Source organism: Suncus etruscus, chromosome 9 (assembly GCF_024139225.1).
Source record: "Suncus etruscus isolate mSunEtr1 chromosome 9, mSunEtr1.pri.cur, whole genome shotgun sequence".
In the NCBI taxonomy this organism is placed as follows: Eukaryota; Metazoa; Chordata; class Mammalia; order Eulipotyphla; family Soricidae; genus Suncus; species Suncus etruscus.
The window spans coordinates 17,198,570-17,225,810 of NC_064856.1; the positions used below are offsets into that span (position 1 = coordinate 17,198,570).

Sequence of the window (27,241 nt, forward strand, 5' to 3'; positions counted from 1 at the left end):
AAATTAGGGATTTGCCTTTGCATGTGGCTTACCCGGGTTCAATCCCCATCATCCCATATGGTCCCCCTGAGTGCTACTGGGCATGACCCAAACAAAACCCAAAAAGAAAAAGAAATTTTGAGCCATTTTTTGACTCACTTAAATGTGGCACTTACTGTATGGTTTTAGAAAATTCCAATCATATCCTCTAATTGAGGCTGAAGTTTCTATGAGGATGAATTATAAAGATTACTTATAAAAAGTAAATGAGCCTGAGAATAATGTACAGAAGAGTCACATGAGAATGTATTAAAGATTTGAGGCCAGAGAGATACCATGGAGACCCACCCTCCAAAAAAAAAGATTTAGATTTCCAAACATTTATATTTAGATTTTTTATATATTTCTTTTGTAAGCATTGTGGCTTACAATATTATTAATAAAAAAAATATCATGGGCCCGGAGAGATAGCACAGCGGCATTTGCCTTGCAAGCAGCCAATCCAGGACCAAAAGTGGTTGGTTCGAATCCCGGTGTCCCATATGGTCCCCCGTGCCTGCCAGGAGCTATTTCTGAGCAGACAGCCAGGAGTCACCCCTGAGCACCGCCGGGTGTGGCCCAAAAACAAAAACAAAACAAAACAAAAAAATCACATATTACTTTTTAGATAGATTTTGAATGTTTTTACTTGGTTTTGGTTTGGAAACATACCAGTGATGCTCAGGGCTTAATCATGGCTCTGTATTCAAGGATCACTCCTTTTTATTGTGGCAAATATTTTTTTTTTTGTTTTGTTCTTTTTTTTTTTTTTTTTTTTTTTTTTGGTTTTTGGGCCACACCCGGCGGTGCTCAGGGGTTACTCCTGGCTGTCTGCTCAGAAATAGCTCCTGGCAGGCACAGGGGACCATATGGGACACCGGGATTCGAACCAACCACCTTTGGTCCTGGATCTGCTGCTTGCAAGGCAAACGCTGCTTTGCTATCTCTCCGGGCCCTGTGGCAAATATTTTTTTTTGTTTGTTTGCTTTTTGTGCCACACCCGTTTGATGCTCAGGGTTACTCCTGGCTAACCACTTCCCTCCCCCCTGAAAAAAAAAAAAAAGTAAATCTTGAGTAACTTGCCTTGCATGTGTGAATGTCTAGTTAGATCCCTGGCACTGGGTCAAAAACAGAAATATAAAAGCAAATCTGGAGTCACAAATTCGGTTAGGCGGCAGCACACTTGCCTCCCATAGGACTCTTTGATTCCACTGAAGAAGCGACAGTACAGCAAAGGTATTTGTCTTACATAGTCCGATTTCTGGGACCTTATATAGTATAGTACCCCAAGCACTGCCAGGAGTTTTTGTTTTTGTGTCACACCCGGCTCTATGTTCAGAAGTCGCCCCTAGCAGGTACAGGGGACCATGTGGGATGCCAGGATTCGAACCAACGTCCTTCTGCATGAAAGGCAAACACTTTACCTCCATGCTCTCTCTCTAGCCCCACACTGCCAGGAGTAATACCTGCGAGACAACGGGTATGCCCACCAAAAAAATCTACCCCTATGTCCAGGAGGGTGGAACTAAGGACTGGGGCACATGTTTTGCATGTCAGATCCCCAGGTTTAATTATGGGCACCAATAGGGCTCCCTAGTACTGCTGAATATAATCCCTCCAAGAAAAAGATTAAAAGGACCATAGAGATAGTACAGAAAGTAAGGTGACACTCAGGGTTTGTTAGTCCTGGCTATGCGCTCAGAAATCACTCCTGGCTTGGGGGACCTTATGGGATGCCAGCAGATTGAACCATGGTCCATCCTAGGTCAGCCGCATGCAAGGCAAATGCCTTACCACTTACATCACCGCTCTGGCCCCTGTTGCAAATGTTTTTATACATCACACCAAAGTATTAGGAATAAACCCATATCCTCCACAAGAATTTATAAGGAAACCTTCAGTGTTTAGAACCTAAGTGGCATATATATATATGGCATTCAATGTAAGAATTTTTCAGTTTTCTGGCCCGGAGAGATAGCACAGTGGCGTTTGCCTTGCAAGCAGCCGATCCAGGACCAAAGGTGGTTGGTTGGAATCCCAGTGTCCCATATGGTCCCCCGTGCCTGCCAGGAGCTATTTCTGAGCAGAAAGCCAGGAGTAACCCCTGAGCATCGCAGGGTGTGGCCCAAAAACCAAAAAAAAAAAAAAAAAAAAAAAAAAGTTTTTCAGTTTTCTAAATGCTGAACAATTTAAATGGTTGTCTTTGTTTTATTACGAAATGAGCCATTCTCCAAACCACTTTGATTTTTGTTGGTGTATTTCTGAGAAATTGCAGATATTGGTATATTTCATCCTCAAACATTTCAACATACCTTAGGTTCACTGATTGGGATATTTTTCGGTTTACAGTTTATACTTTTAAATAGACTGTTTGGTAAGAATAAGACTTCCTGGTGCCGACGAGGTGGTACTAGAGGTAAGGTGTGTGCCTTGCAAGCGCTTAGCTAAGGAAGGACGGAGGTTCAATCCCCCAGCGTCCCATATGGTCCCCCCAAGCCAGGGGCAATTTCTGAGCGCTTAGCCAGGAGTAACCCCTGAGCATCAAACGGGTGTGGCCCGAAAAACCAAGAAAAAAAAAAGGGGGGGATGCCCGGAGAGATAGCACAGCGGCATTTGCCTTGCACGCAGCCGATCCAGGACCAAAGGTGGTTGGTTGGAATCCCGGTGTCCCATATGGTCCCCTGTGCCTGCCAGGAACTATTTCTGAGCAGACAGCCAGGAGTAACCCCTGAGCACCGCCGGGTGTGACCCAAAAACCAAAAAAAAAAAAAAAAAAAAAAAAAGACTTCCTACTCTTATTATTATTTTTTGTTTGTTTGTTTTTGGGTCACACCCAGCAATGCTCAGGGGTTATTCCTGGCTCTACACTCAGAAATCACCCCCGGCAGGCTTGGGGGACCATATGGGATGCCGGGATTTGAACCAGCGACCTTCCGCATGTAAGGCAAAAGCCTTACTGCTGTGCTATCTCTCCGGCCCCCTCTTATTATTATTAAGACTCCTATTGAGTTGAGTTTTCTCACTCCCAGAGTTCTACCTCTCCCATGTTTGGTCAGAGATTAATTTTTCATGTTCTAAGACTTCCTAAGCATAACTATGCTTCAGGTTCATCTAATGTTATAGTTTTTTTTTTTTTTTTTTGGTTTTTGGGCCACTCCCGGCGATGCTCAGGGGTTACTCCTGGCTGGCTGCTTAGAAATAGCTCTGGGCCCAGAGAGATAGCACAGCAGCGTTTGCCTTGCAAGCAGCCAATCCAGGACCAAAGGTGGTTGGTTCGAATCCTGGTGTCCCATATGCTCCCCCATGCCTGCCAGGAGCTATTTCTGAGCAGACAGCCAGGAGTAACCCCTGAGCATTGCTGGGTGTGGCCCAAAAACCAAAAAAAAAAAAAAAAGAAATAGCTCCTGGCAGGCACGGGGGACCATATGGGACACCGGGATTTGAACCAACCACCTTTGGTCCTGGATCAGCTGCTTGCAAGGCAAACGCCACTGTGCTATCTCTCCGGGCCCTGTTATAGATATTTTATAGTTTATTTCCAGTGGTAAAATCATGGAGATGTTAATTGAATGTTTTTGGCTATTATGAATAAAGTTGCTATGAATAATCTTGTCTAAATATTTGGATGCATGCCTTTTTTCCCCTTTGCTAAGAGATCTAGACATGAAATTGCTCTTGGACTTAGATATATGCTTGGTTTTCTAATAAGTCGTCTATTTAAAAAGTTGTAATTTCTCTGCCTAAATTTGAGTTTTAAATTTATTTTAGCCATTGTGGGAGATATAAGAAAGAACCTCGTGGTTGTTTAGGGCCCATATCCAGTGATGCTCAGGAGTTGCTCCTAGCTTTGCATTCAGGAATTACTCGTAGGGTGCCATTCAGGGGACCATATGGATGCCAGGCATCAAATCTGGGTCCACCTTCAGGAATTACTCTTGGAGGGCTTGGGGGACAATATGGGATGTGAGGGCTCTAGGGACAGAACCTGCTCAGATGTGAGATGTTTATTTTTGGGGCCAGAGAGATAGCATGGAGGTAAGGCTTTTGCCTTGCATGCAGAAGGATGGTGGTTCGAATTCCGCCATCCCATATGGTTCCCCGAGCCTGTTCAGGAGCGATTTCTGAATGTAGATCCAGGAGGAACCCCTGAGCGCTGCCGAGTGTGATCCCCCGAAAATAAAAAAGAGGGGCCCGTAGAAATAGCACAGCGGCATTTGCCTTGCAAGCAGCTGATCCAGGACCTAAGGTGGTTGGTTCGAATCCCGGTGTCCCATATGGTCCCCCGTGCCTGCCAGGAGCTATTTCTGAGCAGACAGTCAGGAGTAACCCCTGAGCACCGGCGGGTGTGGCCCCAAAACAAAACAAAACCAAAAAAAAAAAAAAGAAAGAAAATAAAAAAGAGATGTTTATTGTCAAGCAAAAGGGTAAGGAAGACAAACTCAGCCACAGAGAAACTGTATAGAATTAAATTGACTTGCCCCCTTTTAGCTGATTGACATTTAATATGGAGACCTATTTAAGAAAAAGTTTTTGAATTTTGAGCCACACCTGGCGGTGCTCAAGGTTTGAAATTACTCCTGATAGGCTCGGGGGACCATATGGGATGCCAGGATTCGAACCACTGTCCTTCTGCATGCAAGGTAAACTCCTGAACTCCATGCTATCTCTGGCCCCTTAAGTTCAACATTTTATCTTCCATTTTTCCATGTCTATTGTATATGTATTCAAATCTATTGGGGATGTATATACAGAATTGGTTTTGTTTTGTTTCTGGGTCACGTTCATCTGTGCTCAGGAATTGCTTATGGATCTGTTCTCAGTTATTACTGTTGGGGTGCTGGTAGTGACACCTTATGGGGTGCCAAGGACTGAACAATGTTTGACCATATCAGGGCAAGCATCTTAACCACTGTACTATCTCTCCAGCTCTTATATATACAGTTGTGAGGGGTTTTGTTTAGGGCACACCTGCAGTGCTTGGGGCTTACTCCTGGCACGTCCCTCAGGGATCACTCCAGGCAGGGCTCAGGAAACCACATGGGATGTGAGGGATCAAACCCAGATTGGACCTATGCAAGGCAAGTGTCATGCCTTGTACAGAGGTACTCTCCAGCCCTAACTGTTTTGGTTTTAAATGGTTTGGTGCTTGGATGTGAGGGATCAAACCCAGATTCGACCTATGCAAGGCAAGTGTCATGCCTTGTACAGAGGTACTCTCCAGCCCTAACTGTTTTGGTTTTAAATGGTTTGGTGCTCGGATGTGAGGGATCAAACCCAGATTGGACCTATGCTAGGCAAGTGTCATGCTTTGTACAGAGGTACTCTCCAGCCCTAACTGTTTTGGTTTTAAATGGTTTGGTGCTCCTTTCATTTGGGGGGGGTCACACCTGGTGACTGCGGTGCTCAGGGCTATTCCTTGCTCTGTGCTTAGTAATCACTCCTGGCAGGCTTGGGCTCCATATGGGATGCCAGGATTTGAACCACCGTCCTTCTGCATGCAAGGCAAATACTCTCCCTCCATTCTACTGCCCCCCCCCTTTTTTGTGGTTTTTGGGTCACACCTGGCAGTGCTCAGGGGTTACTCCTGGCTCCATGCTCAGAAATGTTCCTGGCAGGCATGGGGGACCATATGGGACGCTGGGATTCGAACCGATGACCTGCATGAAAGGCAAACACCTTACCTCCATGCTATCTCTCCGGCCCCGATCTGCCCCCCTTTTTTTAAATCAGATATTTAATGCTGTGAATAAGAAAGCGAACCCCACAAATTGATATGATCAAAACAAAACAAAAAACAGGGCCTGGAGAGATAGCACAGCAGCGTTTGCCTTGCAAGCAGCTGATCCAGGACCAAAGGTGGTTGGTTGGAATCCCGGTGTCCCATATGGTCCCCCGTGCCTGCCAGGAGCTATTTCTGAGCAGACAGCCAGGAGTAACCCCTGAGCACCGCCGGGTGTGACCCAAAAACCAAAAAACCAAAACCAAAACAAAAAACAAAAAAACAACCAGTAGCTAAAGTGATAGCACAGCAGTAGGACGTTTGCCTTTCACGTGGCCACCCAGGATGGGATTCAATCCCTAGCATCCCATATGGTCCCCTAAACCTCCCAGGAGCGATTTCTAAGGGCAGAGCCAGGAGTAACCTGAGTGCTGCCGAGTGTGGCACAAAAACAACAACAACAGAAACCAGACTCATGTCAAATGGACAAAACCCAAAAAAAACCCCAAACAAAAATGCTGTATGTGGTGATGGTGGGTAGACAGCTGTAACAACCAGTGGATGGGGAGGGGCAGGGCTCACATTAAGGTATCTAAAAAGTCCACATGGCTTTGGCTTATTTAAAATATTTTACATTATTTCGGGCCCAGAGAAATAGCACAGCGATAGAGCATTTTGCCTTGCAAGCAGCTGACCCAGAATCAAAGGTGGTTCAAACCCAGGCGTCCCATTATGATCCCCTGTGCCTGCCAGGAGCGATTTCTGAACAGATAGCCAGGAGTAACCCCTGAGCGCCACCAGGTGTGGCCCAAAGAACAACAATAAAACAAAACAAAACAAAACAAAAACAAAAACAAAAAATTACATTTTTTTTTTGCCAGTCTGCCCCAAAAATTACATTTTTTAAAAAAATATTTGGATGTGTCTGGAGAACATGCAGATTGTTTGAAAACTGTGGCAAATTCAATTTGTTTACAAGTCTGCAAATCAGATCCTCTGGACAATATTTAGAAAAAAAAAATTTTGGGGGGGGTCACACTTGGCACTCAGGAGTTACTCCTGAATCTGTGCTCAGAAATTGCTCCTGGCAGGCATGGAGGACCATATGAGACGCTGGGATTCGAACCAATGTCTGTCCTGGGTCAGCTGCTTGCAAGGCAAATGCCCAACCACTGTTCTATCTCTTTGGCCCTAGGTGGCGCTAGAGGTAAGGTGTCTGCCTTGCAAGCGCTAGCCAAGGAAGGACCGCGGTTCGATCCCGGTGTCCCATTGGGGTGTGGCCCGAAAAACCAAAAAAAAAAAAAAAAAAGAAAAAAAAAAGAAATAGTCTATTAAATAGACTTTGTTGGAGTATGACTTTATAAATAGGGAGTAGGAATTTTTTTTCTGGTACAGGGAATTGAATCATTGAAGAATTGACACTGCAAGTCAAGTGTTCTAGCAAGTGAATCACATCCTCAGTTCAGGAATAGAATTTCTGTGGAATAGTGTTTGACGGGTTTTCCAGCATTGGATGCAAAAATTGGGGTGTCATAAGTGAATGTGGGGCTCATGAAAAAAATCAGCAACGGTAAGGTTTATGAATCCAAAATGTCAGCTCTTTTGCATTTCTCCAGTAAAAAGGACTGAGAGTGGGGAATTTTTTTTTTAATTTTTTTTGCTTTTGGGGTCACACCCAGCAGTGCTCGGGTTACTCCTGCTCTACCTTCAGAAATCGCCTCTGGTGCTCGCTTCGGCAGCACATATACTAAAATTGGAACGATACAGAGAAGATTAGCATGGCCCCTGCGCAAGGATGACACGCAAATTCGTGAAGCGTTCCATAAAAAAAAAAAAAAAAAGAAAAAAGAAATCGCCTCTGGCAGGCGTGGGGTCAGGGGATGCCGAGATTTGAACCACTGTCCTGCACGCAAGGCAAATGCCTTACCTTCATGCTATCTCTCCGGCCCAAGAGTGGGAAATTTTTTTTTGTTTGTTTTTTGGGCCACACCCGGTAATGCTCAGGGGTGACTCCTGGCTGTCTGCTCAGAAATAGCTCCTGGCAGGCACGGGGGACCATATGGGACACCGGGATTCGAACCAACCACCTTTGGTCCTGGATCGGCTGCTTGCAAGGCAAACACCGCTGTGCTATCTCTCTGGGCCCAAGAGTGGGAAATTTTTTAAGATGCTCTTAAGTTTCTTTTTTTTTTGTTTGTTTGTTTTTGGGTCACACCCGGTAGCGCTCAGGGGTTACTCCTGGCTCTATGCTCAGAAATCGCCCCTGCCAGGCACAGGGGACCATATGGGAGCCGGGATTCAAACCACAGTCCTTCTGCATGCAAGGCCTTACCTCCATGCTATCTCACCGGTCTGCTCTTAAGTTTCTTAAAACCATATTGGAGGGGCTGGAATGATAACACAGCAGGTAGAGCATTTGCCTTGCTTGAGGCTGACCTTGATTAAATTCCTGGCATCCCATATGGTCTCCCAAATCTGCCAAGAGTAACCCCTGAGTGCTGCTGGGTGTGGCCCATAACAAAACCATACTAGGGTTGCCACTATTTTATTGGGGGGCATGTTTGAGTCACACCCAACAATGCTTGGGGTTACTCCGGCACTCAGGAATTTCTGCATTCAGTAATTATTCCTGATGATCCTCAGAGGGTCATATGGGATGCTGGGGATTGAACCTGGTAGACTGCATGCAAGGCAAGCACCGTGCCCACTAGACTACTGTTCTATCTCCGAGTTACTACCACTTTAAAAAGCCAGACTTTAGAGGGACAATCTGTAAAGCAAGTTGAATTCTAAGAATCTCTCCAGCATCCCAGATGGAGAACCAAAGAATCGTCTTAGAAGGACCAAAAGAGAAACAGCACTGTGGCTTGGGATGAAATAGGGTTGATTGTGGTTCAGGGGACTAAAGGTCTCCTATATAATGAGCATGAATCAAGGTCAGAGACAGACCTTGTCTGTAATTCTGGTGTTTGGTCTGTGGGGATATGGGTCTGGGTGACTAAGAAATATTGAGGGATCTGAAGATAGTTGTTTTAGTGACTGTAGGAAGGAGGTTGTCATCCATATAATCAAGTATTAGAGGACTTGGGAGATAAATAGCTCAGGGATTGGTGGTGTATACTTTGCATGCTGAACTCTGCTGGTCTGAACTTAGTCCCTAGCATCACATAAGACCTTGAGCATTGTTGGATATGATCTAGGTGGCTCTATTAGCCCCAGTACCACTGGGCCTGAGCACTTGAATACTGGGTCAGTAGGCATGCACAGCTGGACATCTGGGCTGAGTACCATCTAAAGGCCCCTAGAACTCCGGAGTTGGGAATTGCTTAAGCAAAACTAACAAACAAACCACCCCAAAATGAAGACTATTATTACAACAGTAAAAAAGTATGCATTGGAGAAACTTGGTACTACTTGATTGCCCTCAATGTGTTTATATATAGGATGGGGAGCTAAGGGTAGAAATGGTCTTTTGAAATTTCATTCAGCAATTACTTGTGGTCTGGCAGCTTAGGGTAGAGGAAAGAACAAACCATTCAATTCTCCCTTTGTGGAGTTTATGTTCCAGTGTTGGAGATAAATTACAGAAATCTATAATCTATAAGGTGAAGGCTGAAGAGAGAAAGCAGGAGTTTTTTTTTTTTTTAGTGGCAGTAGAATTGAAAGTTCACGCTGGTTAGAAATAAAGCCTTTTTCTTCTTCATGGAGATGACAACCATGCATTTTTGTCTTATATATGGTGTTTGGGGGCTGATCATATAATGCTTAGTGGACATAGGGTGCCATTCCTCGTAATTCTCAGTCCCGCTCTGTAGGCCCAGTGTTTGCTGCTAGGCCCAATGGTTCTGGGCACTGTTAGGGCTACCCCAGCAGAGCTCAACGGTTCATACAGCTTCAGGATGAGCCTAGCCCATTGATGTCATACCTTCCAGCCAAATATCTTGAAAAAACCTTTCTGGTCTAAGAGGGTGAATTTGAACAGTTCTAGAGTGCTGTTTCTTTTTTTACTTTTCTTTTTTTTTTTTTTTTTTGTAGTTTTTGGGTCACACCCGGCAGTGTTCAGGGGTTATTCCTTGCTCCAGGCTCAGAAATTGCTCCTGGCAGGCATGGGGGGGTGGGGGGAGGAAACCATATGGGGCACTGGGATTTGAACCGATGACCTCCTGTATGAAAGGCAAATGCCTTACCTCCATGCTATCTCTCCAGCCCCTAGAGTGCTGTTTCTTATAGTGCACCAGGAGATGCTATAATTGGGAACCTTATTGCCCTCAAATATATTTGGCAAGAATGTTTTCATTTGCCTAAGGTAAATTTCTGAGCTGGGGTACTGTGTAACTTTTCTAAGAAGGGGGAGGGGACAGTTCTGGTAAATTTGGGGACCTGCTTCCTACAGAGAATGAGGAAACAGCAGCCATGTGAACAAAACAGGAGAGAATAATATGCCAGGAATTACAGATTGTAGCTGTTCTAAAGTGGAAACAAGTTTATGTGAGAATGGCCAATATTGTTATTAGATCAGGGTTAGAGATGAGATCTTGTTTTTGTTTTTTTTTGGGGGGGGGGGCACCTGGCAATGCTTAGGGATTACTCCTGGCTCTGTGTACAGAAATTGCTTCTGGCAGGCTCAGGGGACTATATGGGATGCCAGGAACCGAACCTGAGTCTATCCCAGGTCGCTCACGTGCAAGGCAAACAACCTGCCCCTGTGCTATCACTCCGTCCTAGAGATGTTGATCTTGTAAGCCCTTGTAGGCAAAGAAGAATTAGTTTTAACTTGTTTTGTTTATTTTCTTGAGTATGTGATGGGATGTTGTCAGACCACACCTGGTGGTGCACAGGGCTTATTCTTTTTTGTTTGTTTTGTTTTGTTTTTGTTTTTGGATCACACCCGGCAACGCTCAGGTGTTACTCCTGGCTTTAAGCTCAGAAATTGCTCCTGGCAGGCTCCGGGGACCATATGGGAAGCCGGGACTTGAACCACTGTCCTTCAGCGTCTAAGGCAAATGCCCTACCGCTTCACTATCTCTCCGGCCCCTCAGGGCTTATTCTTAACTCTTAGGGACCACTTCTGGCATGCACAGGGTACCATGCAGTGCCCAATCATGATTGGCCACATACAAGGCAAGTGCTTTAACACTGATGCTCTTTCTCTAGCTCTGTGCTTTTGTATATTTCTAAGCATTCGGAGTTTATGAAAGATATTGGTTCGTGGTATGACTTGACCTAGCGTTTTGTTGGGATTTTGTTTGGTCTTGGTTTAGGGTTTGGGTTCACACCCAACAATGCTCAGGACTTTTGGCTTTGCTCTCATGGGTCACTCTTGTGATGCTTGTGATTGAATTTGGGTTGACTGCATTTAAGGCAAGCCCATTAGTTGCTATACTATGTCTCTGGCCTGATCTAATCATCATGGTTTTAACTGGATCATCCTGGTTGATTTATAGAGAATAATAGCCTGTTGGCATATGTAGTAGGATATGAATATCTTACTAGAAGTTAATGTGATTAATATAGGGGTAATAATTGCATCAGTGTAATATCCTGGGTTAGTGAAGATATATTGAAAATATTTTATTGGTAGTATTTGACTCATAGTAATGTTTGAGGAGATTATTGAAATAATAGAAAAGGATTAGGGCCAGCCAGGGGTCAGCAAGAGGCCAGAGTGAGAATTATCAGGGATCTGGGGGAATGTTATTGAGAATAAAAAGAGTTGTAGGGTTAGTTCTGGCTTGGTGTCACAAATTGTTGATAGAGGCCAATGTAGTTTTCTATTGTCATCCCTTCATACTCTCGAAACCTAATATTAGGCCAGTTGGTTTTGTACCATGTCCCCCTTAGCTTACCCAGGTACTTAGCAGCATGGAGAGCATGGGGCCTTTTCTACATGTGTCATGGGGCACATGTCTATGAAATATACAGGACCTACAGTTAGGGAAGGGTGGAAAGGAAACTTGGTACTAACCTCAGGTCTTTTTCCCCCAGATGGCGAACTGTGTGACCTTGGTTCAGCTGACCATATCTTGTGACCACCTCATTGACAAGGACATTGGCTCCAAGTCTGACCCGCTATGCGTTCTTTTACAGGATGTGGGAGGGGGCCATTGGGCAGAGGTGAGAAGAGTCTTGGGTTTAAGGTTATAGAGAAAGGTGGGGATTGTTTTGGGGTGAATGATGTGTTGCATATACTAATTGGCCTCTGCCTGCAGCTTGGCCGGACTGAACAAATACGGAACTGCTCAAACCCTGAGTTCTCCAAGACTCTGCAGATTGAGTACCACTTTGAAACAGTCCAGAAGCTCCGATTTGGTATCTATGATATAGACAATAGGACCCCTGAGCTGGGGGATGATGACTTCCTAGGAGGGGCTGAATGTTCCTTGGGACAGGTATGTTGAGCCAGAGATTAGAACCCTTTAGACACGGGCCAGAGAGATAGCACGGAGGTTGGGCATTTGCCTTGCATGCAGAAGGACAGTGGTTTGAGTGCCAGCATCCCATATGGTCCCCCGAGTCTTCCAGGAGTGATTTCTGAGCACAGAGCCAGGAGTAACCCCTGAACGCTACCGGGTGTGACCTAGAAAGCAAAAAAAAATTAAATAAATAAATAAAAAAAACCCTCAGACCGACAGAGCACAGCAATACAGCATTTGCCTTGCACACAGCCAACCCAGGATGGATGCTGGTTTGATTCCCAGCTTCCCATTCAGTTTCCCTAGCCTTCCAGGAGCAATTTCTGAACGTAGAGCAGGAGGTACCCTGAGCCCCACTGAGTGTGGCCCAAAAACCAAAATGATGATGATGATGATGATGACAGTGAGGACAACTTTAGGCACAGGTTTAGTAAGAAACTTGGTCAGACAACCTGAAACTAATCCTGTCTGAGATCTTGACACATCTCCCTCTACCCTTGTCCCTCCACAGATTGTGTCCAGCCGGACACTAACTCTTCCCTTGATGCTGAAGGCTGGAAAACCTGCTGGGCAAGGGACCATCATGGTAAGAAAGGAGTCTGCCAAGAGTGGGGCCTACGTCAGTGCGGGGTTCATGTGGTAATAGTCTTCTGCCTCCCCTGACTAGGTCTCAGCTCAGGAGCTAAAAGATAGTCGTGTAGTGACCCTAGAGGTGGAGGCCAGAAATCTTGATAAAAAGGTATGCCCAGGAGGCCCTTGGGGCTCAGGGATGAAGGGAAAACTGGGATGTTGTGATGGGAGTCAGGTGGAGATCAAGTTCTGGCCCAGTGGCTGTCTTGTCTGTGAGTCTTAAAACAGGTCTGATATTAACAGGACTTTCTGGGAAAATCGGACCCATTCTTGGAATTCTTCCGCCAAACTGATGGAAAGTGGCACCTGACATACAGAACTGAGGTGTGGACATCCCCAGGGTGGGTGTGGATTGGCAGAAGTAACTTCTGGGGTCTTTTGTGATGACCAAGATTTGGGAGACTATGAGATTTGAAGAACGATGGGGAAGGATGGCTGCTGTTCTGTGTCACACTGTTCACTGGAAGCCTTGCCTCAACCTCCAGGTAATCAAGAACAACCTGAACCCTACATGGAAGCGCTTCTCTGTCCCCCTTCAACACTTCTGTGCAGGGGACCCCAGCACACCCATCCAGGTGAGGAGCTTGCCTCAGTAGATTAAGTAGGCTCCTGGAGCTTGAGGAGTGGTTTAGTTTCACTTGCCTACCAGGTTTTTCCAAAGCATGCTTTTTCCTGCTGCCTTTTTCTCCAGGTGCGATGCTCAGACTATGACAGTGATGGTTCGCATGATCTCATCGGCGTGTTCCACACTAGCCTGACCCAGCTGCAAGCTGTCCCAGTGAGTGACAAGCGTAGTCACAATGCTTTTGTGGGTATAGACACCCATTTTCCCAGGGAGAAAGGGAAGCAGACAGAATATGGAGAGTTACCCACCCTCAATTTTCTCTCCTTACCAGGCTGAATTTGAATGCATTCACCCTGAGAAACAGAAGAAAAAGAAAAGCTATCAGAATTCTGGAACTGTCCGGGTTAAGGTTTGCCAGGTGAGAAAGTAGTAGGCCATGTGACTCAGGTACTGAACCCTGAGTCCTTTGGCCCCAACCCCTCTACCAGTCTTGATCCTGCTTTTATCCACAGGTTGCAACAGAATATTCGTTTCTGGATTACGTGATGGGAGGCTGTCAAATCAACTTCACTGTAAGTAGCTTTGCCACCAGCTAGAAAACAGAGCTGAGACTTCCTTCGGTTCCCCTTCAGCTTTCTTCTCTGTTCTTCTCAGGTGGGTATAGACTTCACGGGCTCCAATGGAGACCCCTCCTCACCTGACTCCCTGCACTATCTGAGTCCAAATGGGGTGAATGAATACCTAACCGCACTCTGGAGTGTGGGCAACGTGATCCAGGACTATGACTCGTGAGTACCATCTGCTCTTGTCCATCCATGTACCCTGCAGATGTCATGGCCCCAGGCTTACCACCCCTCACTGCCTCCTTCCTCTATGTCTTCCCACAGAGACAAGCTGTTCCCAGCGTTTGGATTTGGGGCCCAGGTACCCCCGGAATGGCAGGTGTGTGCTGCCCTTTTTCCCTCCCCCACATTCCTTTTCAGTTTCAGGATTCTAAATTGGGGGAATGTGGCCAACTTACTCTTTGGTACTATTTCTCCAACCCTTTGGTACATAACTTTACAAGGAAATGCAGGGGGCCCAGAGCGGTAGCACCGAGGGAAATCTTTTGCCCCACAACCAACCTGGATTTGATCCCCAGCATCCCTTATGGTCCCCTAATCCTACCAGGGGATGCCTGGGGCTTGCACACATCCTGGCTGTGATGTAATGGGCACAGTTTTAGTTGTGGTGCTAAGTGGGGGCAGGTCACATCAGGTTGAATTACTTGCACTCTCAGTTGAAGTGCTCACTGTTACTCGTAGTTGAGACTATGTTATATCATGCTTGCTTGGGGTCACTGCTATGATCACACTATTACTTGCCGAAGGATGCACTTTCTGGCCACGGTACTAAACACTTTGGTTTGTTTATTTTTGTTTGGGGAGCCACACCAGACAGTGCTCAGTGTGTCTCCTGGCTCTGTGCTTAGTAGTCACTGCTCTCAGGGCTTAGGGAACCATATGTAGTACTGGGGATCAAACCCAGGTAGATTTGGGGTTGGAGAGATAGCATGGAGGTAGGGCTTTTGCCTTGCAAGCAGAAGGATGATGGTTCGAATCCCAGCATCCCCTATGGTCCTGCGAGCCTACCAGGAGTTATTTCTGAGTGTAGAGATAGGAGGAACCCCTGAGCACTGCCAGGTGTGACCCCAAAACAAAAACAAACAAACAAAAATAACCCAGGTAGACTGCAGGGCCAGTGCCATAACCATTGTACTAATTGACCTATGCTTATACTTTTTTTTCATTTACTCCTTCATGTGGTGCTCACGTACATCTGCAATGTGCCCAGAAGTCACTGTACTAGGGGTCACTGGTAACAGAGCTCTCTTGACTGTATGGGGCACATGTGGGACACCAGGGATTTGAAATCATGCTCATATAGTTGCAAGGCAGAGATCCTCTAAGATACTGCCTTATTCCTCCAAATCCAAGAACACTTTATGTTTCTTTTTGTCTTTGAACTACACCTATGGTGCTCAGATTTTACTATCCCTTCTGTACTCAGGAATCACTTGTGCTGAAACTTGGGGGTGCTGGGGATTAAACTTGGGTTTATCACATGCAAGACAACTGTCATAGCTACTATACTATATCTCCAGTTCCTCATTTTTTTCCTTGCCCTTAGGTCTCCCATGAATTTGCATTGAACTTCAATCCCAGTAGCCCCTACTGTGCAGGTAAGTCCCCTATTCTTCTACAGAGAACCTGCTTATTACCTAGAAGGTCAGTCCTGGGCAGGTGAGGGGAGTTAGAGATGGAAAAGGATAGGACATGTCTCTCTCAAGTAGGTTATAGGATCTTACTACCACAATCAGGGATGGTGGGGGAATGATCCATGGAGCAGTAGTGGCTTCAGGTGCAATTGGAGGTATTTTCTGTTTTGCTTTAAAAAGGCCAGAGTGATAGTACAACAGGTAGGGTACTTGCCTTGCTCACAGTTGACATGAATTTGATCCCTGTCACCACTGGGATTAATACCTAAGCATAGAGCTAAGTATAAGCCCTGAGTACTGCTGAGCATGGCACAAAAATACATATATTCACGGAATTCACTACATAATATTTTTTCTGGGAATTGGATATCCTTAAGTATACCCTTAAAGGTAGCAGGAGCCAGGCCCAGAGAGATAGCACAGCGGCGTTTGCCTTGCAAGCAGCCGATCCAGGACCAAAGGTGGTTGATTCGAATCCCGGTGTCCCATATGGTCCTCCGAGCCTGCCAGGAGCTATTTCTGAGCAGACAGCCAGGAGTAACCCCTGAGCACCACTGGGTGTGGCCCAAAAACCAAAAAAAAAAAAGTAGCAGGAGCCAGAACAATAGTTCTCTATGGGTAAGGCTTTTGACTTGCAGGTGGCTGACCCTAATTCAGTCTCTGGTACCACATATTGTCCTCTGAGCACAGCCAGAAATAAGCCCTGAACACCACTAAATGTGGCTCCAAACCAAAAATAAAAATAAAAGCAAAAAAAAAATTGTTTTAAATAACATTGAATATGGTAGCACAGGGACCAGAGAAATAGTACAGGGGTAGGGCTATTGTTTTGCACACAGCCAATCTGGTTTGATCTCTAACATCCCTCTCTTTAGCACTGTCAAGAGTAATTCTTGAGCATTGCTGATGTGGCCACAAATCCAAAAATAAATAATAGTAGCATTTATATTGTTTTTTTTTTTTGTTTTTTTTGTTTTTTTTATGGACCACACCCGGCGGTGCTCAGGGGTTACTCCTGGCTGTCTGCTCAGAAATAGCTCCTGGCAGGCACAGGGGACCATATGGGACACCGGGATTTGAACCAACCACCTTTGGTCCTGGATCGGCTGTTTGCAAGGCAAACGCCGCTGTGCTATCTCTCCGAGCCCCGCATTTATATTGTTTATGCCTGATATTTAATGGGCACCAGTGGTAGTCTTCACATGTATGATGTATTTTGCACTGAGCTCAGTTTTCTAGGGAGCACCAAACATTGGACTCCCACAAATATCTCATATAGACAAGCTGAAGTAGAAATTGTGACTTGGGCCAGAGACATGGCATGGAGGTAGGGTATTTGCCTTGCATGCAAAAGGAAGGTGGTTCGAATCCTGGCATCCTGTGTGGTCCCCTGAGCCTGCCAGGAGATGACCCGTTTATTTTTTTTGTTTGTTTGTTTGTTTTGGGTCACACCCAGCAGCGCTCAGGGGTTACACCTGGCTCTATGCTCAGAAATCACTTCTGGCAGGCTCAGGAGATCATATGGGATGGGATGCTGGGATTCGAACTACTGTCCTTATGCAAGGCAAACACCTTACCTCCATGCTATTTCTCCGGCCCTGACTTGGTTATTTTGCATTTTAGTGTCAGGAATCAAATTTTGGTTTCATGCAAAGCATGCTTTTGTGTGTGTGTGTGGGGAGTGGAAAGGGGGGGGGGTCACACCCAGTGATGGTCAGTTATTACTCCTGGCTCTGTGCTCAGGGCTCATTCCTGATGGTGCTTGGGGGACCATATGGGATGCTGAGGATCGAACCTGGGTCTACCATGTGGATGGCAAACACCCTACCCACTATGCTATCACTTTGGTCCCAAAGGGCACATTCTTTGCTGCTGTACTATATATAGAGCCCTTGGGTTTTTATTTTATGTGAGCTTAGACTTAGATACAAGTAAGAATAATTTTAGGTATTAAAGAGTTCAGGAGCATAGGAGTTGAATTTCCAAAATTTGAACATTTTACTACATTTGCTGTCATTTCATTGTTCTTATTCTGTTCCTTTCACCAGCTTTGCTCCATCACATGACCCTATGTATGTCAAAATGTTTTTTTTTTTTGTTTGTTTTGTTTTTTGGGCCATACCCGGTGACGCTCAGGGGTTACTCCTGGCTATGCGCTCAGAGGTCACTCCTGGCTTGGGGGACCATATGGGGTGCCGGGGGATCGAACCGCGGTCCGTCCTAGGCTAGCGCTGGCAAGGCCTTACCTCTAGCGCCACTGCCCCGGCCCCAAAATGTTTTTTTTTTCTTTTTTTTCTTTTCTTTTTTTTTTTTTTTTTTTGGTTTTTGGGCCATACCCGGCGGTGCTCAGGGGTTACTCCTGGCTGTCTGCTCAGAAATAGCTCCTGGCAGGCACGGGGACCATATGGGACACCGGGATTCGAACCAACCACCTTTGGTCCTGGATCGGCTGCTTGCAAGGCAAACACCGCAGTGCTATCTCTCCAGGCCCCAAAATGTTTCATTAACTCACAAATGTTCTCATACATCTGTGATGTATGATGGCTTTATTTTAACCAGTGATATAAAGATCAAACTGTTTTTATGTATCATCGTGAATTTTTTGTTTTTGTTTTTGGGTCACAGGGTCACTCCTGGCTCTATGCTCAGAAATCGCCACTGCCAGGTACAGGGGACCATATGCGATGCCAGGATCCAAACCACCGTCCTTCTAAACGCAAGGCAAAGAAAGACCTTACCTCCATGTTATCTCTCCAGCCCCGAATTTTTGTTTTTATTTATTTATTTATTTATTTATTTATTTATTTATTTATTTATTTTTTGTGGGCCACACCCGGTGATGCTCAGGAGTTATTCCTGGCTATGCGCTCAGAAATCGCTTGGGGGATTGAACCAGTCCATCCTGGGTCAGCCGCGTGCAAGGCAAATGCCCTACCGCTGCGCTATCGCTCCGGCCCCAAGTTTTTATGTATTTTTGAGATATATGAGAACCACAGTATAATTCTCAGAAACAGGAAATTAATCTCAGTAAATATATATAGACAGTATCCATATTTTTCCAATTGTTCTGTCTTAGAGCATAAGAAAACCTTGTGTCACCTATTGCATTCAGTTATGTCTTGTAGAGTTCATGTCTACTATTTTGGATTTCCTCAAAATGAGATTTGTTAACTTGAATAATTTGTTTATAGTAGAGTTGAAGGTCTCTACTATAAATATATTATTTACATCTTTGTGCCAGTTACTTTAAGCCTTCAATTAGTAATTTATTCCAATTTTACCCACTAGTTTTTTTTGCGGGGGAGTGAGTACACCTGGCAGTGACTCAGGTATTACTACTGGCTTGGCACTCGAGTAATTCCTGGTGTGCTGGGGATCATATGGGATGCTGGAGATCAAACCTGGGTTGGCTGGATGCCAGGCAAATGCCCTATCCACTCTGCTGTCATCCAGCACCTACCCATTAGTTTTAATACCCTTTGATGTAAAAACAGTTGTGTAAAACAGTTTTGTTTTGTTTTGTTTTTGGTTTTTGGGCCACACCTGGTAGTGCTCAGGTGCTGTATATGAAAATATTTCCATAAGATTATCCTTTGCGGGCCCGGAGAGATAGCACAGCGGCGTTTGCCTTGCAAGCAGCCGATCCAGGACCAAAGGTGGTTGGTTCGAATCCCGGTGTCCCATATGGTCCCCCGTGTCTGCCTGGAGCTATTTCTGAGCAGACAGCCAGGAGTAACCCCTGAGCAATGCCGGGGTGGCCCAAAAACCAAAATAAATAAATAAATAAATAAATAAATAAATAAATAAATAAATAAAAGATTATCCTTTGCCTGTTGTCCCACCTTGACCTTCCAGGTGGGGGCGCTGTTGAGAGCCAAATAAATAGCTTGGGTTCCTGGCGTTGTGGGGGTCTTTTACTAGAGTTTGGCTGGCTGGCTCTAGGTGTTTTGGAACTAGCAGTAGGCTGACAAAGGAGACTCTTCACCCAACCTTTTACCCCCTTCTTTTTTTGTGTGGTTTTTGGGTCACACCCGGCAGTGCTCAGGGGAAACTCCTGGCTCCATGCTCAGAAATTGCTCCTGGCAGGCACAGGGGGACCAAATGGGAAGCCGGATTCGAACTGATGACCTTCTGCATGCTATCTGTCCGGCCCCAGCCTTTTACCCCTTAACCCTCTTCTCTTGTCTGTGTGGATTATTTGCTGCGGATAAATATTACCAAGATCTCCCCTCAAAAGGGGACAAGGGAATGGGAATCAATTTCTCATTCTGGGAGCTCTTTGCGGATACTCAAACCAACCAACAAAGGTGAAAACAGGACCCAACAAATGGGGCAACACTTAGGGGTTACTCCTGGCTCTGTGCTCAGAAATCACTCCTGGAAAGCTCCGGGGGTCATATGTAATGCTGGGGATAGAACGAAGGTCTGTTCAGGGTCAACTGCATGCAAGGCAAACACCCTACCATTGTGCTATCACTCTGGCCCCCTAAAATCAATTATTTCTGTGATGGTTATCAAATGATTTTATAAGTCTACATTTGTTTAGGGAAAAAATTCCCTTTCCCCTATATTTAATATTCCTATACATTTTTATCAAATGGCTTACAAATTGTCCTAGAGTGGGCCAGAACAACAGTATTGCTGTAAAATCTTTTGCTTTGCTTGCACAGGGCCACCCTAAATTTGATCTCTAAAACCCTAGATGGTCCTTTGAGCCCCACTAGGCATGATCCCTGAGTGTAGAGCTAGGAGTAACCTGAGTATTGCCAGATGTGGCTCCGTAACATTTTCCCCAAATATGTCCTAGAAGCTGTGTTTTATGGCAAGTTTTCAGTTCCTTCTCTTCTTTGAAAGCACATCAGGCTATAACTTTCTTCCTATAGGCATCCAGGGCATTGTGGATGCCTATCGACAAGCCTTGCCCCAAGTCCGTCTCTATGGCCCCACCAACTTTGCTCCAATCATTAACCATGTGGCCAGGTTTGCAACACAGGCTGCACATCAGAAGACGGCCCAGGTGAGTGAGCTCTGTGGGAGTGTGGGGTTGCTCTGAGGCCATGTGAACCTGGGGCTCTGTCAGTGTGACGATCCACTGGGGTGTCCAAAGCTCTGTCTCTGTGTATTTTTGGGTTTGTTCCCAGCAATATTTTGTGCTGTTGCTGTTGACGGATGGTGCCGTGACAGACGTGGAGGCCACACGTGAGGCTGTGATTCAGGCTTCTCACCTGCCCATGTCCGTGATTATTGTGGGTGTTGGCGGTGCTGATTTCGAAGCCATGGAGCAGCTAGATGCTGATGGTGGGCCCCTGCGTTCGAGATCCGGGGATGCAGCTGCCCGTGACATCGTTCAGTTTGTACCCTACCGCCGCTTTCAAAATGTGAGTGGGGTGTGATTATCCTAGGAAGCATCTAGGCAGGGATAGATTATTTTAGCAGTTTATCTTAGCACCTCTATATGTGACTGGGACAGAGGCTTATCTAAGACAAGGGCACAGGTTTTATAATGTCGACTTTTTGTTATGGGCCACCCACTTTGCACTATTCTCTCTCTCTTTTTTTTTATGGTATTTATTTGGTATTTCTGATGAGATAATAGTATAATGTCAACCATGAGAAATAAAAATAGGCCCATTTGGGGACAGAGGATCACATACATGCAGAGACAAGCATTTTTCATGGGGAGCGGGGAGAGATGATTCAAAACATGTACAATATGGAGCTGGAAGTCCAATCCAAAGCTACCAACCCCCAATCCTAAATTTTCAACTAGTGACAGAGAATTACCTATGTTCCTCAAATACACAATCTTTTAAACCCTAGACTCTTTAATAAGAAACACTAAATGACCAATCAGGTGCTGGTAACATTCTGAATTGTAATTTGCCGAGGCAATCTGACAGAACTGTCTGAAGGAGACTTGCATTATCACTCCATAGTTGCACTATTCTCTTGGCAGGCCCCCCGGGAGACCTTGGCACAGACCGTGCTTGCAGAAGTACCTACACAGTTGGTCTCCTATTTCAAGGCCCAAGGTTGGGCGCCAGTCAAGCCATTTTCACCTACAGCCAAAGGACCTGCACAAGCCCCCCAGGCCTAGATTCCTTTGGAGGATGAAGCTGTTAGTCATTAACCTTGCGGTCCCAGCAACCCTCTGCCATGGCCCAAGCCTTTATATAGTACCCAATGCTAGCACTTTATATTTTATACTTTTATACTTGCTTAAGCTCTTGATCACATCTGTTTGTCTCGTTCAATAAACATCACTGAAGACTACTGCTTTGTCGACAGTATATTTTGAGATCAGATGCTGTTATTAGTCATTTTTAGTTAGTTTCAATCTGTTGAACTTTATGGTTTTTTTGTTTTTTTTTTTTGGTTTTTGGGCCACACCCAGTGACACTCAGGGGTTACTCCTGGCTATGCACTCAGAAGTCTCTCCTGGCTTGGGGGACCATGGGGGATCAAACCATGGTCCGTCCAAGGCTAGCGCAGGCAAGGCAGGCACCTTACCTCTAGCACCACCACCCGGCCCCGAACTTTATGTGTTTTGAGTAAAGGGGATGTCTGTTACAATAGTCACACTTGTAATATGTATGTGCGTATGTATGTATATATACACACATACATACATACATACGTATATAAAATTTCTGGCAAAATATCTAGATAATACTGATCACTTTTGAAATTACAAAGATTTCAAGATTGAATAAAAGCCATGCACGTGAACCTGTCTTGCACTATTAGAGAGCTCAGCTGGGAAAACTGACAAGCTACTAATTGCTAGGGGAAGAATGCATTTTATGAGACCCATTCTGTTTTTTATTTTTTATTTTTTGGTTTTTGGGTCACACCCGGCAGTGCTCGGGTTACTCCTGGCTTTAGGTTCAGAAATCGCCCTCGGCAGGCTCAGGGGACCATATGGGATGCCGGGATTCAAACCACTGTCATTCTGCATGCAAGGCAAATGCCTTACCTACATGCTACCCCCCATTCTATTTTTTGTAACTTTATTTATTGATTGGTTGGTTGGTTTTGGGGTCATAAAAAACACAGTGACACTCAGGGATTACTCCTCTTTTTTGCACTCTTGGCAAGCTGGGGGACCATATGGAATGCTGGGAATTAAACCCGGTCCCTTTCTTGTTGGCTGCATGCAAGTCAAATGTCCTACCACTGTGCTCTCTCTCTGGTCCCTATAAGATCCATTTTTGGCTTTTTCTTTCAAAGTATATTTTATTCAAGGGGAAAGCCTTGGAGTGATAACACAGTGGATAGGGCATTTGCCTTGCATGTGGGTTTGATCTGGGTTTGATTCCTGGCATCCCATATGGTCCTCTGAGCCTGCCAGGTGTGATTTCTGATCGCAGAACCAGGAGTAACCCGAGTGACGCTGGTGTGGCCCAAAAACAAAACAAAAAATTAGAGAAAGAAGAGAGACAGAGAGATCTTATAGGACAGAGTGACAGTACAGCGGTACAGTATGCAGTTACTTTGCATGCCGCCTAATTTGGTTTGATCCCTTGTATCACATATAGTCCACCAAGCCCTACTAGGGGTGATTCCTGAGCACAGAGCCAGAAGCCTGAATACTGCTTTGCGTAATGTCCCCCTTTCCCCCAAAATGTATTGGGATCAGAGAGATAGTAGAGGGCAGTGCACTTGCTTTGCATGCAGCTGACCTGGTTTTCATCCTGACACCCTTGTGGTCCCCCAGAAATGATTCTGACACAAAGCCAGGAGGAAGCCCAGAGCATTACTGAGTGTAGGATAAAAACCAAAATTAAAATCAAAACAGTGGGCCCGGAGAGATAGCACAGCGGCATTTGCCTTGCAAGCAGCCGATCCAGGACCAAAGGTGGTTGGTTCGAATCCCGGTGTCCCATATGGTCCCCGTGCCTGCCAGGAGCTATTTCTGAGCAGACAGCCAGGAGTAACCCCTGAGCACCGCCGGGTGTGACCCAAAAACCAAAAAAAAAAAAAAAAAAAAAAATCAAAACACTAAGGGATTAATCTTAGGGGCCTGAAGCATAGATCCAATGGTTGTGTAGGCCAGAGTGACAATACATGTGGCCAACCCAGGTTTGATCCCTGCCACTCCATAGGGTCCTTCGAGCACCACCATGAATGATTACTGAGAACAGAGCCAGGAGTAAGCCCTGAGCATTCCTAGTTGTGGTAAAAAAAAAAAAAAAAAAAAAAAAAAAAGCTGCGTACATGCTTTGCAAGAGGTAGGACACATTCTAGCAACAAGGTCATGAGTTTCCTTCGTCCCAGTAGACCCGAGAATAGTTCTATTGTTGAGGATTAGTTAAGTAATGCATATAATGTCCAAATGGGGCCAGAGAGAGAGTACAGCAGTAGGGCTTTTGTCTAGCAAGAGGCCAATCCAGGATCAACGGTGGTTCAAATCCCTGGCATCCCCAGGGGCGATTTCTGAGCACAGAGCCAGGAGTAACCCCTGAGCATCGCTGGGTATGACACCCCCCCCAAAATAAATGTCCTTCTCTTGTACTTCAGATACAAGAAGCTGCTGCTACTTTATAGTATGTCTTAAAATTCTCCAAGAAATGGATGTATTGGGAGCTAGACCCTACCATTCTTCTCTGCTAAGGACCTTAAATTCAGTTCCCCCAGCAGATACTCCCCCCAGTACCAAACACAGATCTTCAGTAGTATCATGTTTAATGGAGCTCCCCAGTGGTACTATCTCCTGTCCCCTTGGTCCTCAGGCCATGGGCTCGGACCCGATACAAGCATGTGAAACGGGCATGGCCCCAGTTGCTTAGAATCTGGATCTTCACCTTGGGAAAGGCAGCTGAGGGGTCATTCTGAAGAAGCAAATAGATCACATCAAAGTCGTCTCTCTCACAGGCAGCCTTCCTTCCCAACTTCCATCATTGCCCCCCTCCCTTAGCACCCTCACCCCCAAAACACCTGTAGGTGGAAAGTCTGAATCTCTGATTTCTCCACTTCAAAGGTGAATTTGCCCAAAAAGACCTCAGTTTCATCATCCACTTGAAGACCCTGGTTGGTGAGAAATGGGGCAGAGAGGAGGGGGAGGAAAGCAGCTGTGTTGAGGGTTGAGGGGCATGCTAAGGACAGTGTAGTGGAGAATGGGGGGATTTTAGAGACTAATTTTTAAATTTTAGACTTGTCAACTGTATAATCCTGGGCAAGTCGTGTCCCCTTTCTGGACATCCCTTTTTTCATCTGAAGAAGATGGTTACCTTCCCTCTGTGGTATAGATGCCAGATGCTTACACTCGGCACAGAGGAAGTGCTCAGTAAGTCGTCACTTTGCGTCCAGATATGATTATATGGTTATAAAACTTAGAACTTTAAGTAAGACTCCCTTAGAAGTGAGTGGCAATATATCCATTTTATAGTTGAAAAGTGAGGACTCAGATACCCCCTTTTCTTTTTGTGTTTGTTTTTGGGCCACATCCAGTGATGCTCAAGAATTACTTCTGGCTCTGTGCTCAGAAATTACTCCTGGCAGGACTGGGGGACAATATGGGATGCCAATGACCTAACTTGGGTCGGCTGCATGCAAAGCACTCTACCCACTATGCTATTGCTCCAGCCCCAGATATCCCCTTTTCTAGTCTTCAGAGCCCCCACAGCTGGACATCAGCCTAAATACTTACATAGACCATAAAATCTCGGGGGGCACTGTTGGTTCCACCTGTGTGCGCCACGCTGGATGGTGGATGCTGAAGTGTGATGTCACTCAGCTGCACGCTACCTGGCAGCCGGATCACCACCTGGCCCTGATCACCCTTGAAAGCCCAGCAATTCCCAGGAAAGACATCTGGCTGCAGCAAACAGATCAATAGCATCAAGTCTAAGAACTTACACCACAGCCTGCACTTTGACACCCTCTTCAGACTCCTGCCTAGGCCAGGCCCTCGCTCCAGTGCTCTCTTTGTTTTTGGGCCACACCCGGCGGTGCTCAGGGGTTACTCCTGGCTGTCTGCTCAGAAATAGCTCCTGGCAGGCACGGGGGACCATATGGGACACCGGGATTCCAACCAACCACCTTTGGTCCTGGATTGGCTGCTTGCAAGGCAAACGCCGCAGTGCTATCTCTCCGGGCCCGCTCCAGTGCTCTCTTCCCTCAGCATGGCCAGTCCCACTCCCTTGGATTTGCTGGGGCCTTTCCCTGGGCCTTGCTCTAGCCTGGCTCCTGAGACTCAGGGCCCAGACCCACCTCCAGAATAACTGTGGGCGGCCGTGCATAGTTCCAAAAGCTGAAGCGATTCCAGAAGTAACCAGTGTCTGTGTCTTTGTAGTCTTGTGATGTCTTCTCTAAGTCGATGGAGGCTCCTGCCACAGGGAGAAACAACGCTCAGAGCTCCCAGGGTGCGAGTCTGCCCATGTCAAGGTCTCCTCATCCCTGTTCCCGCCTCATGGAGCCCCTTCTCCTACCCACGGAGCTCAGTGCATAATCTGGTTTCTGCACAAAGTCTTCGTGCAGCCTTTGGAATACCAGCTTGGCCACTCTCTGCAAAGAGAAGGGGGTCCGGGCTTGCAGGGTGGCATTACTTGAGATTGAGTTACTTTGGGGACAAGATCCTTTGGGAAGGGTTTTGAGGATAGAAGGTTCTGGGTCTGGGCTTTTTAAGGTTCAGAATCCAGGGGGGCGGGGGGCCGGGAAGGTGGTGCTAGAGGTAAGTTGTCTGCCTTGCAAGCGCTAGCATAGGACGGACCACGGTTCGATCCCCCGGCATCCCATATGGTCCCCCCAAGCTAGGGGCGATTTCTGAGCGCATAGCCAGGAGTAACCCCTGAGCGTCAAACAGGTGTGGCCCAAACCCCCCCCCCAAAAAAAATCCAGGAGGGGCCAGTGTGGGGTGGTTAGGCTTTCAGGGTTCCAGAGTCTAGCTCATGGAGGTATTGGGAGCCAGGGCTGGCAGCAAGATGGATCGGTGGGGTTTACCTCACTATTGGCTGCTCGAACGCTGGACACCTCCTTGTAGAGTTTATCCAGCTCTTCCTGAAGCTGCTCCAGCTGTTGTCCCTGGGAGCGCACACGCTCATGGTACTGGCTGCTGGCAGGAGATTGGCGGGCGTTGATTTCCTGTGCCCTGGACACTTTCATTGTCCACCCCTTTGAACCCATGAATTCCCCACCCCAGGAGACCCTTTGCACCTTAGAGTCAGCATCTCCTTAGGTTCCTGTTGGCAGGAGGATTAAAACAGGATTTTTGCTCCCAGTAATGCTGGTCTCATATCAGGCAGCAAGTCTTGAAGGATTTCTCTCTCTTCCCTGGCCTTCAGGCCTTTCCTGGCCCCCACTCTTCCCAGACCTAACTTCAAGACCCTCCAGCACCTCCGGGTACCTTCCTCAGAAATCCACATTTCTATGCTCCTTTTTTATGCATGCGCCCCTCCTAGGAACCCACAGAAACCCCAAGACCTCCAGGCTCCTAATCTGCCAGCCGCACAGCCCCAGGACACTCCCCAACTCACATTGTCCAAAGGAGGGATGAGGTACAGGAGCCCCCACCAGAGTCCTGGGGAAAGAGGGACATCTCAAGGCAATGATGGTGAGCAGGGAGAAGGAAGGGGCTTTTCTGGGAGCTTCTGCGGGAGAGGGGGTGGGGTGGGGGCAAGAGGAGGACTAAAGGGGCCTGG

The 27,241-nt window shown here is 46.3% G+C and overlaps 2 protein-coding genes and 1 non-coding gene across 6 annotated transcripts in view; 2 read left to right on the forward strand and 1 right to left on the reverse strand.

Moving 5' to 3' along the window:
• CPNE1 (copine 1) overlaps positions 1–21,873 on the forward strand; it is a 48,968-nt gene extending 27,095 nt beyond the window's left edge. For all 4 annotated transcript variants that reach the window (XM_049779233.1, XM_049779231.1, XM_049779230.1 and 1 more), the window contains 15 exons: positions 11,723–11,851; positions 11,947–12,126; positions 12,662–12,736; positions 12,818–12,889; positions 13,024–13,104; positions 13,266–13,355; positions 13,472–13,558; positions 13,677–13,763; positions 13,858–13,917; positions 14,000–14,133; positions 14,233–14,287; positions 15,515–15,566; positions 20,486–20,619; positions 20,744–20,980; positions 21,559–21,873. In XM_049779233.1, coding sequence (XP_049635190.1) covers positions 11,723–11,851; positions 11,947–12,126; positions 12,662–12,736; positions 12,818–12,889; positions 13,024–13,104; positions 13,266–13,355; positions 13,472–13,558; positions 13,677–13,763; positions 13,858–13,917; positions 14,000–14,133; positions 14,233–14,287; positions 15,515–15,566; positions 20,486–20,619; positions 20,744–20,980; positions 21,559–21,699 — 1,614 coding nt within the window. In that variant the 3' untranslated portion in view covers positions 21,700–21,873. The remainder of the gene's footprint in view (positions 1–11,722; positions 11,852–11,946; positions 12,127–12,661; positions 12,737–12,817; positions 12,890–13,023; positions 13,105–13,265; positions 13,356–13,471; positions 13,559–13,676; positions 13,764–13,857; positions 13,918–13,999; positions 14,134–14,232; positions 14,288–15,514; positions 15,567–20,485; positions 20,620–20,743; positions 20,981–21,558) is intronic.
• On the forward strand, positions 7,461–7,567 carry LOC126019741 (U6 spliceosomal RNA). Its single transcript, XR_007499366.1, has one exon. It is a non-coding gene; the product is annotated as a U6 spliceosomal RNA (small nuclear RNA).
• A 2,397-nt stretch (positions 21,874–24,270) lies between the features above and the next one.
• Positions 24,271–26,866, reverse strand: SPAG4 (sperm associated antigen 4). Its single transcript, XM_049779471.1, has 7 exons — positions 26,757–26,866; positions 26,544–26,655; positions 26,033–26,108; positions 25,815–25,930; positions 25,252–25,419; positions 24,540–24,629; positions 24,271–24,433 (listed from the first exon to the last, which is right to left on the reverse strand). The coding sequence occupies exons 1-7, from the start codon at positions 26,768–26,770 to the stop codon at positions 24,287–24,289; spliced, it is 723 nt and encodes a 240-aa protein (XP_049635428.1). The 5' UTR covers positions 26,771–26,866; the 3' UTR covers positions 24,271–24,286.
• Between the last annotated feature and the right edge of the window lie 375 nt (positions 26,867–27,241).